At 33.5% G+C, this 18,175-nt stretch overlaps 1 protein-coding gene across 1 annotated transcript; it reads right to left on the minus strand.

The window, feature by feature from the left end:
* Positions 1 to 13,657: 13,657 nt before the first annotated feature.
* LOC129893268 (GDSL esterase/lipase At2g04570-like) lies at positions 13,658 to 16,899 on the minus strand. The gene is made up of 3 exons (XM_055968778.1): positions 16,417 to 16,899; positions 14,378 to 14,867; positions 13,658 to 14,140 (listed from the first exon to the last, which is right to left on the minus strand). Exons 1-3 carry the CDS (start codon positions 16,798 to 16,800, stop codon positions 13,944 to 13,946), a joined length of 1,071 nt encoding a protein of 356 aa, XP_055824753.1. The 5' UTR covers positions 16,801 to 16,899; the 3' UTR covers positions 13,658 to 13,943.
* Between the last annotated feature and the right edge of the window lie 1,276 nt (positions 16,900 to 18,175).

Below are 18,175 nucleotides of genomic sequence, written 5' to 3' on the forward strand. Positions count from 1 at the left end.
GCTTTTTTGAGTGTTTGGCTGGCCAACTTAAAGTTATTTTGTGCTTAAAATAAGCCCCAATAAATAGTTCGGTTTATTTGGATGAACTTATTTTAAGCAGTTTATAAGTTGAAAACAGCTTATAAGTCAAAAAATAAAATTGGCCTGCATTTTTTTTTTAAAAAAACTTATAAGCAGTTTTCAACTTATAAGTTAACTTAAAAATAAGTCAATCTAAACAAGCTATATAGCACTAGGCCACACGTTGATCGTCATTTAACTAAATGTTTTCTAGCACTAGACCACACATTGATCGTCATTTAAATAAATGTTTTCTAGCACTAAACCACACATTGATCGTCATTTAAATAAATGTTTTCTTGTTAAATAAGTGAGTTCTACTTATTTTGTTGTATTAGGTATGTAAATACAAAATATTATCTTGTCTACCTAGATGAATACTATGGGAGGTGGTGTGGAGTGAAGACGAGGTGTGCTGTGGGGAGACGACAGTCAAAATTTAAATCTTAAAATGTCCATGTTAATTGACAACTTATCAAGTACATTTCAATCATTTGAAGTGAGATACAGTCATATACTATAGAATTCAATTAAGAAGTAATGAAATTAGGTTTTTGTTACGAATCTAATGGATTCGGTGGATGACTATTCAATGAATGTTGTCTTATACATATAGTTAATTAATATTAGACTTAATTTTTGAAAGTCTCATCGACTCATCCTATAAATTAGGATAAGACCCTAATTGACATGGTATGTTGGATTTCAAGGATCATTCAAAATCTCAACTCTAATACCAAGTTTGTCATGATCGAAGCCAAAGGCCAAGACGTGACACGATGAATTTCACCTTTTAGAAAGACACTAAAAACACTTGATAATTTTTCTTATGCACTTGATAAATTAGGATGTTCTTTACTTTGCAAGTCTTATACAACGAATTCTTAACTCACCGAATTTTCATTGGTAATTGTTCCGCTAGTTTTAAACAGTTTTGTGTGAATTAAAATTAATTAATAAAATAAAAAATAATATGTAATCAAATCATATTATTTGTCCCAAGCAATTTTCAAAAGCAAATATTAAAGATGGAGCATGTGTGTGAATGACCCTATCTATATAATTCATGACGACAAACCTTTTCCAATCAGAAATTGGAATAATATATAATTAAGGAAAGGAAATTTACCGCCCATTAAATTTTTCTTTTCCTATTCCTTTCCTATTGAATTTGGGATTAGAATCCTACTATTATAAATAAAGGCCATTCTTGTTGGAAAAGAAAAAAAAATAAAATCCCAAACTCCTCCTTTGTTGAGGTGACTAATCCTTAAAGTGATGAAGCTACTACAGAATTGTGCTTCCCGATTTGATTATATTTCGCATCTTGAGCTATTTGCCCCATCGTTGTTTGTTCAAATTCAAATGTGTTTGCAAGCTGTGGTCTACCCAACTTTCTTGTACCTTCGTAGCAAACACTGCTCCTTCTCTGAGTATGTAAATATCTTGGAAAAGTTTACTGCCAATCCTGATAGATGGCGGGGCTTTACCACAATCTGTTACAGTAGTCACCACTTATGTCTGCAGAAGAAGATAGCTTCTTCTCAAACTTTGATATACCGCATACATTGCAATTTCCTGTGCGACGTGCTCCCAATCCCCAGTCCACAAAATCCTAGTTTGTGCATTGCCCTGGAGTATGTTCCCATTACGTCTAACCCACAAGGTGGTTGTGTTAAAGTTTATTTCTGTTTATGAAGATGGAAACAACAACCTTGGTTATGAAATTCTCTCTCTCGACATTGCTGGCGGGCCATTGATGATGTGGTGCCACCGCCTAGTGATGGGCGAATGATGAATAGCATTTAAATCTTGTTTAGAATGGGAGTTGCTTATTGCATTCGCTTTGTTGAAACAACGGAGGAGATCGATGAGATACAAGTTGATGTTCTCGATATGGTTAATGAGACCTACATTGGTCGTACTACTTTCCCTAGAGAAAAATTCATCAGCACCACTTTGCATCTCTTGGATTGGAATGGACGCCTCTCCTTTTCTCAACTATTAAATGATGAGCTTCATGTCTTGGTACTAGATGATCACAAAGATTTGAAATGGGCTGAAACAAAGCGTATCATCAAGCTGCACTTCTTGAAAACATCCATTTCATGCTTGTGCTGACGTGTCTACTTTGGTGTTTATCCGGCGGGACTACTAGGGCAATCGATCCTTCTGCTGCTATTATAACATTTAAACCCAGGAGTTGTCTACTCGTGAAATATATTCCAGCATAATTGATGCTGAACTGGTCCCAATTAAGGTAGCCGAATTTGCCTTCCACAAAGCAGGCTTGTAGGAATTAATGCTTTTTAGATATAGTTGTTGTTATGTGAAGACATATTTAACTACTCTTTATTGCTGTGAAGACAAACTCCACTGTTGATTTAATCACCGATTGATTGTCTAATCCATATTTAAATTGGCCGGTGTCTATAAGTGTTTGATATTCTGCTTAATCCCTTTGTTTTATGTCTCTTAAATTATCATATTTCAGCAATTTTTGTGTTGCTCATCTGCTTTTCACGTAGGTGATATTTTGGGTTTATGCTGCTGGTATGGAGGAGCTTTGGAAATAGAAATAGTGACATCTTTTCAAAATCTTTCATCTAACAAGACTCCGTGGAGTCACGATTACTTCCTAGGAAACAGTCCATAAGCCATTTGTGATAGGAAAATATGATAGGTGGAAAGTGATAATGCCCAATGATCAATCCTAAAAGATAACTCTAAAGATGCCTAACTGCCAGAACAATCATTAGGAGTTTCTTGGGTAGTTTATTAGGGGCAGATGCTTCCTAAAGAGCAACAGAAACGTGCAAAGGGATGCCTAAGCTAGAATCTTGCTTGTGAGAATGATGATTTAAGACCGCCGGATTGAGAATGAGATTTTGCAAAAGATAGTTAGTGAGATTGTGTACACGAGAAGACTTAGCAACTATAAAAAGTATCAAGATTGAGAACAGAGGACCTCCATCTCAAAATGTCAGAATAGGAAAATAATTGATTAGAAAGCAAGAATTAAGCCTTCAGATTTTTACTTTGATTGACTATTATGACCAATGAACCAACACTTTTCCCTTTTGAGTTATTCTTTTCTTAAAGCAGAGAAGAGGGTGATACGTGTTGGTAAGCAAACGAGCCTACTTTGAAAGATCAAAGCAAGTTGCATCATTCGATTCCATGGCAAGAAAAAAAAGAGTAGAAATGACTGGTACGACATTAGGAAAGAAGGATATCTGACATGACTTTGTCAGACCTTGAGACCACTAATCAAGAGAATCACAGTCGAAATGAGGAATTCACCGCATATTTAGTTCAACAAATTGATGACTTACAAAAAAATTACAACATACCAAAGCTGCAAAGGTAGCTGTTACGACAAGCACGCTCTTTAAGGCTACGGAAAAACTGCCATCTTCGACCCCATCATATATTGCAAACCATTTGGATATGTATGCTACAAGACCCATGATCTCTCCATTCTTAACCTACTCACTGTAGGCCTAACCACTAAAAAATCAACTACCTATGGATCCTTTTTACATTTTTACATCGCCATTCCACCAATATTATATTCCAAATGCCAATCACTATCGAAATTCCATGCCCACACAACAAACACCGCTACCTAAACGTCCAAATGTTGTACCCTCATATCAAACTCTATTACCTACATGCCAAAGTATCCTACCCTCGTACCAAAATGCGTTACCTACATACCAAAATGTCATCATTCCACTTTTCAAAAACAACCCAAAACCTGCACACACGTCCAAGCTACACCGACTTACATAATCCACACCTCAAATACTCCTCATCAAGGTCAGAATGAATTGAACCGTTATGAGGAAATGGAGAAGGAATGGAAGGTGAGAGATGAAAAACGTGAGCAAAAGACGATCGCAATGAAAGAGACTTTCTCACAGGTTTTATGGGAAATTGTTGAAAGTGGCATTGATGAAGAAGATGATGCCGCTGAGATAAAGAAAAAGACCAAAAGACACTCACACTTATCCATCAAAGTTTGGATGAAAAAATGTTCGAGAAGGTGGCAAATGCAACCAACTCTAAGCAAGCATGGGATATTCTTCAAACTTTCTTTAAAGGTTAGACAAGGTGAAAAAGTTTCATCTCCAAACCTTAAAGAGGAGAATTTGAATCTAGTGAACGTGTTACAAGCTTACTCCTATTTTATTTTTTTTCGTTTTCATATTGAAAAAGTAATAAGAATGAGAAGTGTTAAGCTTTTTATCATCCTGGCATCGAGCTATTTTTTTCGCAGGACCTCCTCTACAGTATCGTCACCGCAGTAGAGTTGCTGCAAATAAAGGAATCCGAAACAAGAGTTGGTTGAACAAGCTTTGCAAGCAAAAAATTCTTTGAAGGAGAAAGGTGAAAGGTGTGACTCACAACAAAGAGGTCGTGGGCATGGAAGAGACCGTTATAGAGGAGGAAGAGGTGGTAGTCAATCTTCGACCAAAGAAAATAGAAGTCAAGGCTAGCTCCAATCAAGAAAGAGGCTACGAAAGAGGTATTGGATGAAGGTCAAATCAAGGAAGATATGAAAAATAAAATATTGAAGTTATACTTGTCATAAATATGATCATTTTTCCCGGGAATGTAAAAGTAATTTGGAGGAGATAAATAATTTTGTGGAGAGCAAAAATGAAGATGACACTTTACCCATTAAGATATTGCAACATTAATAGTAGTAAATGTTATGCCATCTATCGAGATTTTAATAAATAGTTATCTTAAATTATTAATTATTTTACAATTCAAGATGAAACTAATTGTATTTTTACATTTCATTGTAATAATTATTCTTAAAAATTAGTGAAGAGATAAAATAATCTCTAAATTATTTTTATTTTTCCACTTTTAATTACCCATGTAAGGATAGTAATGTGGGTTCATGATAATCACCAAGACATAAATAAATAGTCACGTAAGAAAGGGTGCTACAATTAACTAAACACTATTTTATTTCTCAATTACTACGACAACCCCCACATTAAATAAAGTAAACAATTACTATTATATTTCTATCCAAATTTTTTTCTTCAAATTTATCAATAGATGATATATACATTTTTTAGGAAAAATTTGGGGCCCTAAAAAATTTGGGTCCCAAGCGATTGCTTTAATGACCTTATGATCGAGACTGAGATACATGCTCTCCGCAATCAGAAAGAAGCTGCTGCATATAGTTGTCATTAACATGGAGGTGGATATAGCTTTAGATAGAAATAGCACTGCATGATCTCTGATTAGAGAGATCGACCTACATTGGTCATACTCCTTTCCCTAGAGCAAGTTTCTTCTCAAAGTTGAGCATGAGCACCACTCATCTATTGGATTGGAATGGCCACCTCTCCGCTGCTCAACTACTTAAAAGATGAGCTTCATGTCTTGGTATCCTAGACGATCACACAAAGTTGAAAACTTCTTGAAAGCCATGCAAAATAATTTGAGTTAAAAAATTTAAATCAATGGATGAACTAGTCCAGATTAATAATTATATATTCCTTTGGAATCCCTTATATATACTATCAATATTGAATAATAACAAATATTATTAAATACTCTAATTCATGATCGGCGTAGGGGTCTGGTTTGTTAATTTTAAATAATATGCTATTTATTTATTTTAAAGCCTAGCCGAGCAATTTTAAAAAACAAAAATTAAAATTAAAGAACACCACAAATAGTAGCATGTGTGAATGACCCAATATAATTCATGACGACAAACCTTTTCCAATCAGGAATTGGAATGATATATAATTAAGGAAAGAAAATTTACCGCCCATTAAATTTTCCTTTACCTATTCCTAGTGAATTACCGCCCAACTTAGATTCATCTGGAGCATGTCAAATAAATTAAGAATGAAAAAGACTAAATAATTGGAAAATGAAAGAATAAAAACAGCCATTATTTAGAAAAGAACTATTGTTCATCTTCCCGCCAACGTGAATATCGAGAAAAATCTAAGAAAGTTTTCCATTTTTGCTCAAAATGTTTGTACAAAAGAGAATAAAACACTATAATAGAAGAAAAAATCATTAAAAATTAGATGCAAATCTCAAACAGAAAAATGAGCAGCAAATTTTCATCAAAATCATGAACTTCAAGTTCAACCACATGCAAAACTAACACAAAGAGCCTATTTAGAGAAACCCACAAAGAAATCTTAAAAATACGGCTCAAATCAAGGAGAGGAGAAGGATGCAGGTAGCAAAACCTGGCAGAAATAATAGAAATTGATCATGGCTTTTGATGTGTTAAATACAAGACAATCAGCACTCGGATGGAAGAGAAAAATCATTAAGAAAAAAACAAATATACATTTATAAAATAGAGCAAAGTGGGGCCACAACGAGCAATAATATATGGTCTTTGAAAGGCTAAAGTTATCTTCACAGTAAAGGTAAAACAAAGGAGTAGTAATACCTAACCAATAAGTAAAATGAAATCAGCTTAATTGACCAAACTACCCTATGCAAGCAAGCAAACATGTCGATCTGTACTCTCTCTTATAATATAACTAGTCTCTTAGAACGTGCGTCCCTTATTATTTTAACAACTTCCTAACAAACTAACAACTTACTAACCAACTTAGTTAGTTTAACTAACCATTAAGCTTGCTTAACTAACTCCTTAGTCAACACTCTCCCTCAAGCTCATGGTTTAAATAAATCCATGACTCCTAAGCCACTTAGGAGTAGTTGATGTTGTGCTTTGCCAAGGCTCTTTGTGAGTAGATCAGCAAGCTGATCTTCCTTGTGGATGAATTCAGTTTTCAGAGTTTCTTGACAGATCTTTTCCCTTACAAAATGACAATCTATGTTTATGTGTTTGGTCCTTTCATGGAAGATTGGATTTGCTGCAATTTGTATTGCCGACTTGCTGTCACACACCATTCTAACAGGAAGATCAACTTGAATACTAAGCTCTCTGAATAAGCCAATCAGCCAAGTTACCTCAGCTGCATAGTTTGTCATGCTCATGAATTCAACCTCTGCTGAACTTCTAGAGACTGTCTCTTGTTTCTTAGACTTCCAAGAGATGAGAGCTCCACCAAATTTGATTAAATAACCAGTGACAGATCTCCTAATCTCTAGACATGCTCCCAGTCTGAGTCACAGTAGGCAAGGAGTTGATTTGAAGTCACTGTTGGCATGAAAAGTCCAAGGCCTGGAGCTTCCTTAATGTATCTTACCACCCTGAGTGCTGCAACCATGTGTGACTCCTTGGGGCAATGCATATATTAACTCAACTTCTGAACTGAGAATGCTAGATCAGGTCTGGTCATTGTAAGATAGAGAAGTCTTCCAACTAGCCTCTAATATCTACCAGGGTCCTTCAGCACAGGATCTGCATGTTCTCCTTTTGGAGAAACATGCTCATCAAACCTTACAGATATTAGCTTCAGATTTTGTTCCAGTGGTGTATCTCTAGGTTTAGCTCCCCCTAGACCAGCTTCGGCTATTAACTCCAATGTATACTTTCTTTGAGACAAATGTATACCTTGACTGGATCTAGCAACTTCAATTCCTAGAAAGAATTTAAGTTCTCCTAGATCCTTCATCTTGAATTATTTCTACAGGTCCTTCCTTGTGCAATTTATAAGTGGTTGCCTGTTGCTAGTGATTAAAAGGTCACCTACATAGACCAATATAATAACTATGTCATCTTCAACTTGTCTAGTGAATAAAAAGTAGTCATAGTGGCTCTGAATAAAGCTCAACTGTACTAGGGCTTCTGTTAATTTCAAGTTTCATTGCCTAGGAGCTTGTTTGAGGCCATAAAGGGACTTGTAGAGTTTGCAGACTTTACCATGCTCTCTCTATCTTGCAAAACCAGCAGGAATAGTTATGTATACCTCCTCTAAGAGATCACCATTGAGGAAAGCATTGTGAATATCCATTTGGTGAATGCACCAACCTTTAGAAGCAGCCAGAGCAACAATAGATCTAATAGTAACCATCTTTGCAACATGGCTGAAAGTCTCATTGTAGTCCAGGCCTTCTTGTTGGTTGTATCCTTTGGCCACTAGCCTTGCCTTAAACCTTTCAACCTCACCTGAAGCCTTGTACTTCACCTTATATACCCACTTGCAGCCAATGAATTTCTTGTCGGGGGCAAGTCCAACACACTCCAAGTATGATTATCCTGCAAAGCAACAATCTCTAGTTCTATAGCCTGGACCCATTGAGGATCAAGAGATGCTTTAGAATAGAATGTAGGTTCAGTGATGGCTGAGTAGGTAGCTAGAGCATGAACATAAGTAGGGGACAAATGAGCATAGGATAAATGATCAAAAAGGGGATATGAAGAGGAGGTATTGTGGTGTGCAGTGACAAAGTCTTGAAGCCACAGGGAGGTTTAGTTTGTCTAGAGGACTTCCTAAGAGGAAGGATATTTGTTTTGGGAGTAATATGAAGGTTTGAGGAGGGTGAATGAAGGTCTGGACAAGAGTTATGAGGAGGAGAAGGGGTGATGAATATAACAATTCAAAGGGAGATTTGTAATAAAGAAGTTTGGAGGGAAGTCTATTAATAAGGTAGATAGCAGTAGTGACACACTCACCCCAAAAATTTCAAAGGGATGCTAGCTTGAAATCTGATAGCTCTAGCCATATCTAGGATAGATCTATATTTCCTTTCAGCAACACCATTTTATTGAGGTGTATAGACATATGTACTCTGATGAAGGATACCAAGAGCAGATAGTAAAGATTGGAAATCATGACTAAGAAACTCACTACCATTATCAGTCCTAAAAGTTTTAACAGTAGTAGAGAAGAGGTTGTGAACCTGTGCAAAAAACTTTCTCAACACCACTATAGTATCAACTTTAGAGGTAATGAGAAATAACCAAGTAAATTTGGAAAAATCATCTACTATAGTAACAAAGTACTTCATTCCAGAATGATTTGGTACTCTGTAAGGACCCCATATATCACAATGAATAAGTTCAAACACAGATTTAGAAATATGAGAGCTAACTGGAAAAGGAAGCTTAGTTTGTTTATCTAAGGGGAAGATAATACAAGGTAAATGCACAGTGGTATGTACAATATCAAGAACAGTGAACTTCTTTATTATGTCTATAGGAGCATGACCTAATCTTCTATGCCATAAGGAAATAGACTCAGATTGACTTGATGGAGCAGAGGAAGTATTTGTTGAATGTGCTGAAGGAGGAACAACTGGGACTGAGTTGATGAGATTTTCCTTGAGGATGTAGAGACCTTGATCTTCTCTACCAATCTCCATGACCAGTTCATTGGAGAGATCCTGAAAAATATAAAAATCAGGAAAGAAATCTGCCATACACTGAAGTTCTTTGGTAAGTTGTGACACAGACAGTAAGTTACACTTGAAATCTGGAACAAACAGCACATTACTAATACTTTGGCTACCAAGTACTTTTATTCTCCCAGTATGTGAAACTGATGCTACATTACCAGTAGGGAGATGAACTTCTCTCCTCTCAGAGCTAGGCACAGGTTGAATTGTATCAAGTACATCAAGACTAGCTTTCATATGATCTGTGGCTCCAGTATTAACTATCCAATCCATAGGCACATATTTGAAGACTAAGGCAGACATGGTACTACCTGTAGTAGCTGCTTTAGCTGAGTGCTCCCCTGCATTTTCACTTCTTTTTGCCAATATTTGCATGATATGCTGATACTGATTTTGGGTGAAGAATGTTGCTAAAACTGGAAAATTTAGACTGGGAGTAGCAGGTTGAGAGGTTTCAGCTTGATTAGCATAAGAGTTGGTGGTACCACCTTTCTTCTTTGATCTCTAGCCAACAAGATAGCCTTTAACTTTGAAGCATTATTCCTTGGTGTGTCCTCTGTATCCATATAGTTCACACAAGACTACAACCTTCTGAGGCTTTTGTGACTGTGGCTTGTATTGAGAGTCATAATGTCCTCTATTTGGTTGGCCATCACCACCTCCTTGTTGGTGTCCAGAATTACCACTCCCATGAGTGTAAGTTTTCTGACTGAACAGAGTTGTACTTTCAATAGCCCTATGAAGAGAAGCATCCGAACTTGTATGTATCAAATTTCTCTCACTTTCATGATCTAAGATGAGTGAGAAGGCTTTTTTTAGATTAGGAGTAGGAGTCTGAAGCAGAATTTGGCCTCTAGCAGCTGAGTAGGACTTATTCAATCCCATTAGAAATTGAAGTAGTCTTTGATACTCACAATGTTCTTTGAATTTCCTAGACTCATCACAGGAGCATCTTGGACAAGGCATGATGGAGTCGAACTCATTCTATAGACTCTTAAGTGTAGTGTAGTAATCAGTCACTGACAGAGTTTTCTGACTTAGGCTGTGAATCTCCTTATGAAGATAAACACATGTGCACCATTAATCTTGTCAAACCTCTCTTTTAACTCACACCACACTTTATGAGCATCATCACTATACACTACACTGCTGAGAAGGCCTGGCCTCACAACATTCATAATCCATGATAAAATAACAGCGTTGCATTTTTCCCAAATATCAACATACTCAGGGGCCAAATTTTGATTTAGGAAATATACCATCAACAAACCCTAATTTATCTTACCTAGTAGTCCAATACGCATGGATCTACTCCATATTGCATAATTCTCTGATCTGGTGAGTTGCAAAGAGATTAGAGAGCTTCCTGGAGTGTCATTAGGTTGAAGGTAAAGCGGATGATTGTGATCTATCACCGGAGCACTGAAACGTATTGCTTCAGCAGTGGTGTTTGTGTTTAGGTTGCTGGTTTCCACAGATCCAGCTTCAAACTCAGCTGTAATAGCCATTGTTTCACAGCTTCGAGACTTGCTTTTCTTCTAGCTGCTGACTACTAATTTTACTGCTTCTTGGCTTCGAATCTCAGCAATCGAGTGCACTACACTGCAGGACACAGTGCTGACTCTGATACCATGTTAGATCTGCATTGATGGAGGTTAAACGTAAGTACATTGAAGAGAAGAGAGGAGAGGAAAGGAAGAGAGAAAGAAGAGGACACAATACTTCAATTCAATTCACATTGTTTTAATACATGTATATCATTTATGTATTTATTGAGTATTGTGTATAATTGCTCCACTAACTACTTCTAACTACCTTCTAACAACTTACTAACCAACTTAGTTCGTTTAACTAACCATTAAGCTTGCCTAACTAACTCCTTAGTCAACAGTTATTATTATATATTTATGAAGATTTTTATTATTATACTTTTTGAGTTTTTCAGTTAACTAAATAAATGAATAAGGGGAAACTAACTTCCTCATCCCCACTGAATTTAGAATTGAGTTCCTTAAGCATTAAAGTATTATTATTTCATTTATACTTCACTATTTAGTACTTTATTAATTAAATATTTTATAATAATAATAATAATTTAGTATAGGAGTAAAATGGTAATTAAATTTTGGGGTTTGAAACTTTTCATTTTTAATAATATATGATAAATATGTTTGAAAACATAAAATCTTTAATTTTATATAGTAATATTATTAGCATTGATTGACTCAAGTTAATAACATATTGGTCATTTGTAGAAATACATTTTGTTGGATGATGTCATATAAAATTTTAGTTACTAACATGAAGATGTAAATAATTTAATTCAAAATTTTAAAATATTACATAATATAAAGAATATGCAGTTTCTTTTTAATAATTTTTTATTTAAATTTTGTATTATTTAAGCACAAATAAAATTATAAAGTTCACTGTTAAATAAATATTGGGACCTCAAATTTTTGGGGAAAGGCTTCATTAATCTCCCATTGAGCCACCCCTACATTTGTACTCATAAACAAATAATATTGTAATGCATCTAGTTCATGTGAATCATTTGTGTTTTCTGGTTCTTATTTCTTAATCAGTGAGATGAAAAACAGAAAATTATTAGGTAAAGGCCTCTTTTCATGAATTGTTGTCTTGTTCTCTTTGCCAACTTTCTGTTGGCTGAGGAAGATGGGTATAGGAATTGCACTATATTTCAACATATATAGGCTTTAATTTATTTGGAGAGTTTACCAATACATGTTGTCAACTGCTACACATGTTGATTCTGCTACTTCGGCAATCTGATTGAGACTAATTATATAATGATGTTCTATTCATGGTTTTCTGATTGTAGGATATGGATATATATATATATAATTTTCACCATCATTAAAGGGCAAAAATGGTGAGCCAAAGGAGAAGGCTTGAGTAGGCCTGTGATTGAGAGACTATTGAAGTTGGAAAATCAAAGAGATTCTTGGCTTTTTGTTCTTTATGCACCTTGATGCCCTTTTTCCCAGGTAATTCATTGTAACAATTTTTTCATTTTCTTTTCGGTCAGAGACAGATTTAGAATTTTCCAAATATATTGTACTTTTGAAACTATGGAATAGGAATTTAATATTCATAGGCAATTAAGTTCCCGCGATTAGAGAAGAAGGATGTAGACTCCTTGCTGGTTTTTGTGAATGCCCTCAGGTGAAAGACAATGTTTTACACATCTTGATGAGAATTATTCAGCAAGACAAAAATTGCGCGTAACAGAATATAAGTTGCTATTTGAGATTCTTCATTGCGTGCTAACATAAATACATGTCATTTTTTGACTTTTTCCTATCTTGGGTTATGTGGGCATTTTCTTCACTTACTGTTTGGGAGTAATATTCAAGATTTTACAACTTAATTCAGTTGTAAACCATAGAATATTCAGAATATTTCTTTTCAATTGTTCTCTCTCTTTTAGAGGTGAGTCGTGATAATTTCACAACCGAGTGCACACCCATATTTAATAACTTTACTAAATACTGTAACGTTCACTATATAGGGACTGGATCTGTTTGTAACATGCATTTATCAAAAGTTCTCATTCTTCGGAAATGAAACATAATCATTTAAACATGTCTTAATCTTATATGACAATAGTTTAAAGCCTCTTTTTAAATTGCTACTTTGAGAGCAAATCGAGGTATATATGCATATAATATAGAGAATTTCTCTAACATATTTTCAGCCATAACTATAATAAACCTATGAAAATATAGTGATCATATATTTCTAGCAAATTCTCATGTTCATCTTAACAATATTGTTCATTGGGAATCAAGTGAACCATTTAGATTCCTTAGATCAAAAACAAACCCAGCATATATAGTAGTACATCATAAGTAGCGAAAGACGAGCAACATAATACATGAAGGAACTACTAACCTTTTGTATAAAACCTTTAATAATGAAAATTCAATCTGATTTATAGCCAGTGACTTTTATGTGCTGAGTTTTAATTTTCAACGTGGTCATCCATATATAATACTTTAAGAATCAAGAAATTAATTATTAATACAAGAAATCATACCTTTGGGACTACTAAGTGGCAGAGGGGAAATATTTGGCAGCTATATATTATTGTTCAATTACTCAATTGGTTATATTTCCGTGCTGATAATATTTTATAAGATAATAAAGAAAGAAGAAGAATATTATAGAAAAAAATAGAAGCTTTATTAGCTTTTTTCCCCATTTTTTTAATGAAATAACGTTTTGAACAATAAAAAAAAATATAGGAGTAGAACAAGAACAATTTCAAGCAAATATAATGTATTAGCACCCAAAAGCACTCATTTTCTCATTAGATATATCCTTCTCCCTATGAGGGATGACAGAAAATCACTCAACACCGTACCATCCGGTTTACATAACTAGAAATAATCCATGCACGTTAATTCTCTTAGACTCGTTACTTCATCATCTAAGAATTTATATACGTACTTACACACACTACTAATTATATATGACATTAATTATGAAACATCCAAAGCATACATATTAATATATATATATCTCCATCTTAATTATAGTAATACTAATTATGCTAAAAACTTGGAAAGAGCTGTTTTAACCACATGATCAGCTATGATACTATCTGTTCTCTCAGTTGGATGAAATGCATCCCAAAATATATATTTATTTGCGTCTTTACATGTGAAAAGATTGTATCGATCACATGCGTAACCCATCTCAAATAGCCCTGTCGCGCAGCATGCTATTGAAGCAACCTCAAACCCTGTCACATAAATAACGTATCATGAGTTTATGTTTTATATTTCACTGAGTATGTTGTTGTTGTTCTTGTTCTTATTGTTGAGTTTATGTTTTATATACTGACAACATAAAGAAAAACTATATATGTTATAACAAGCTACTATAAATAATAAGTAATATGTTATAATAAGTTAAATTATATTACTGGCGTAAAATATATATGTTTTCAGGGTATATAATTTAAATCTTTTTTACGTACCATAGGAGGAAGGATTTTTAATCATTTGTAGCATAGGGTCGTAAGGATTAGAGAGAACAACTTGAATCCCAGGAAGCTCTTTATTCAACTCCATCACCAATCCATGCAATTTTTCATTGAAGTTAACAGCCACAAGATTGTAACTCTCCATACATTCATTCCCATTTCCAACATTTCTTGTTCTTTCTAATGGCATACACCCCATTGGAGGAAGTCCACCAAGTGATATCTTTCTTGCTCCAAGATTGTACAAATTTGTGACAAAATTCTTTGCAATTCCAACTAGGAAAATTTGGAATTGATCCAGAGTGTATTGAGATCTCCTTTGAGGCATTGTGTAGTAGTTTTCAAGAAAGTCATTTGTTCCAAGGCTTGTGGCATATAATGCCTCACTTATTACTTCATTTGCCTTTGTATCACCAAGATAAGCTCTTAGTTTCTTTTGGTATTCTTTGTAATACTCCACTTGTTTCCACAAGGGTATCACACGCTGCAATTTAGGATCATAGGTGAGAATTCTCACAAAACATGGTAGGATATTTATCACAAAATGTGCGGCTAAATACTATTTCATTTGTCACGTTTTATATGATACTTTTTTTTCCTTTTTACAACAACATACATTGATACTCCACAAGTGGTTGGAAGTGGGGTCTCCTGGTGTATACACAGTTTTATCTACGAAGACAAAAAGACTATTTCCGATAAATTCTAACAACAACATTACATTTTTTTCTTTTTAATCAGTCAAAAATATGATATTAATTTGTATGTAAAATTAGCTTATCTTAGCATTTTCATTTTAATTATCTTTGTGAAAATGACATTTTGGGACCTAGGATATGAAAGTTATGTTTCAACAGGGGAGACAAATAAGAAGTGACACGTGAAACTCGTACATATGTCCCTTCGAGATTACCTCCTTTAATTTAACTCTAAAGACTAAAGGTAAGGGTAGTTTTGACTTTTGTGCCTTGCTTATATTTTAGCTTTTGCCATGAAAGACTTTATTTATTTCTTACTAATAATAATAATTAAATTTTGTGGTCACGTCAAACTATTATCAACTCCCAAACAACCAACACAATCTTATTGGACTAAGTCAACTTAAGGAAATTAATAACAGAATGTAATATTATTCTTTTTAGATCAAGCACACACAACTTTTTTCCAAAAGCAACATAGAGTATTTGCACACTTTATTTGTAATTTAAAGCTCATTTGGATTAGTTGATTGAAAGTAGGTTATAAGCATATTAAGCGTTTAAAAGATTTTTTTGTGCTGAAACTAGCTTTATAGATATATAACTACACATTTGATTTTAAGTGTTGTAATTGATGATAAATAGTTAATGTATTTGATTAGAAAAATATTGATAAATATTATAAATCTTATCAGATTTTAAATTTTGAATACATGTATTTGGCGCGTCCAAATATATATACATCTTGAATACATGGGGTCAAATTAGGTGTAATATTTTCTAGATGCACTATATCCAGGTGAATTCACATGTATCTCACCATCTTTCCCTATTTTAATGTATCTAGTGACAAAAATACATGTGTCTAGCTATATTTGACTTATAATCTAATATTAAAATTATTAATTAGTGAGACAATAAGTAATTATTTCAAATTATAAGGAGAATTAGTAAAATAGTTTGTGTAATTAGGTAGTTTTGTCCTATTTTTATAATAAGAAAAAATATTTTTAAAAAAATACTAAAATATTTAGCAAACCCAAAACACTTATTATAAGCTGAAACATGCTAAGACTTTGCAATGTTTCAAAACTATCCTTAAAATAAATGAGTTTTAAAATATAGAAATACACTTTTATAGATTTTTTGCCAAATAAGCAGTACCAACACGAATAAAGATGTTGATAATATCATTAAATATAAAATATATATATATCAGTCTTTTTGGCAAGCGAATACTTCTTCATAAACTGTTCTGTTGTACAAGTACAAGCTCTAAGGTTTTTTTTTTTAAAAAAAAAACATGTAATTAAGAGTAGTTGAAAGAAGCTTTACCAGAACATCAGCAGTAGCATTATCATAACCAGTTCCAGCAGAGGCAAAACTAACTCCAACAGCAAAATCAGATATATTATAAGCTGGATCCAAATATGCTGGAACTGTTTGCTTCAAACCAGCTGCCTCCGAAATAAAATCGGTAGTAATTCTTCCGTTAGAGAACCGACCCGTCGGTCGACCACCGGCAAAGTCTCGCCCGTACGGCATAAAATTGCTCCGAGCAATCGTCTGAATATGGTTGTTATTACCCGAATCCACTGATGAATCACCGAAAACAATTATCGCCGGAACTTTGGCATTTGTTTTGGCTAGTAACATGAAAAATAATTGAACTATAAGGAGACATGACGATATCGCCTTACTAGCATGTGATTGTGCCATGTTAATTTTCACTTGATTATTTTCGTGCTATGTAGTTGAGTTGTTATATAGTACAAAAGTAAAGGTAGTAGTTAGAAAAAAGGGGAGCCAAAATTAAAGTCACGAATGAACTAATTTTTGTTGGGGATTTTAATGTGAAGTAATAAATAATAAGTGTATATTGTTAGGCATGACAAGGACAAAGAGCTACACGAGGGTCATTTTAGTTGACATTGCATGAAAAAATAGGTGCAATAATTAATTAATTCATGAATCCAATCTGTTTGCTTGCCTATTGTAGAGAAGTTTAATTTAGCCTTTTTAGAACTAAAATGATACTTGCTAGTTGCTACATATATGCTTACGAATATATGCTTTGATGTCACATATCTAATGGTACCAAATAAATAGTGATCTCTTGACATGTACGAAGAAATGATTTTGACTCGATGATGTTTTTATTTTATTTTATTTTATTTTATTTTTGATGTGTATATAAATAATGAACTTAATTAGCTATGTTAATCTAAATAAATTTTATTAATAATTGGTGACGAATTTCGGTGAAATAATCCAAAAATTAAAGAGAATGTTGTGATTAATTCCCTGAAGTTTGCGATTTCTAACTTGCTGGTGAGAGAGTGTATTTTATTCATTATTTACATTAATTACCCTAGTAAGTGTAAAAAAAAAAAACTAGTAAGTAAAAAGGAAAGAAAGGACTTTTGTTTTTAATTTATTTCCTTGCATTTTTTCTTGTCTAATATATATAATAAAATAGATATTTATTTTTAATTGGCTAGTTTGAAAAAATAAGAGACAATTTATCATTTTATATCTATTTTACATTTTATGATTAAGTAGTACTAATTATTTTCAATTCATTTCCTAATGAGTTGAGTTAATGATGATAATTAATAATATTAAGTAAATTATCATTTTATTTATTGTATTTTAAAATTGTGTCAAGTTAAATATGAACGTATAAACCCGAACTGAGGAAGTACTATTTTGGATGAGAATTATACATAAAAAAAAGTTTTAATTAGCTTATCTACCTCAATTCGAGATGGAATTGAAGTTAGCCTCCTCATGATTAGTTTAATTAAAAACACTATTTTTTTACTGAATTATCGGAAAACGAATTGAGAAGCTGAATCAGGTCAATATATGCTTGACATTTTGGCATATTATCTGTGGAGAAATTTGGGATTTGTTACATAATGGTGTTTAAGATATAATATGTATAAAATATAAAAAATTAATGTAATATTAGCTTATATACACAAGATACAATATTCAGCCAGAAAATGTTCAACTAACTATTTGTTTATTTCCAGAAAATGTTCAACTAACTATCTGTTTATTCCCAAAATTGGTGATTTAGAGTAATAAT

Source organism: Solanum dulcamara, chromosome 6 (assembly GCF_947179165.1).
Source record: "Solanum dulcamara chromosome 6, daSolDulc1.2, whole genome shotgun sequence".
NCBI classification, from domain to species: Eukaryota; Viridiplantae; Streptophyta; class Magnoliopsida; order Solanales; family Solanaceae; genus Solanum; species Solanum dulcamara.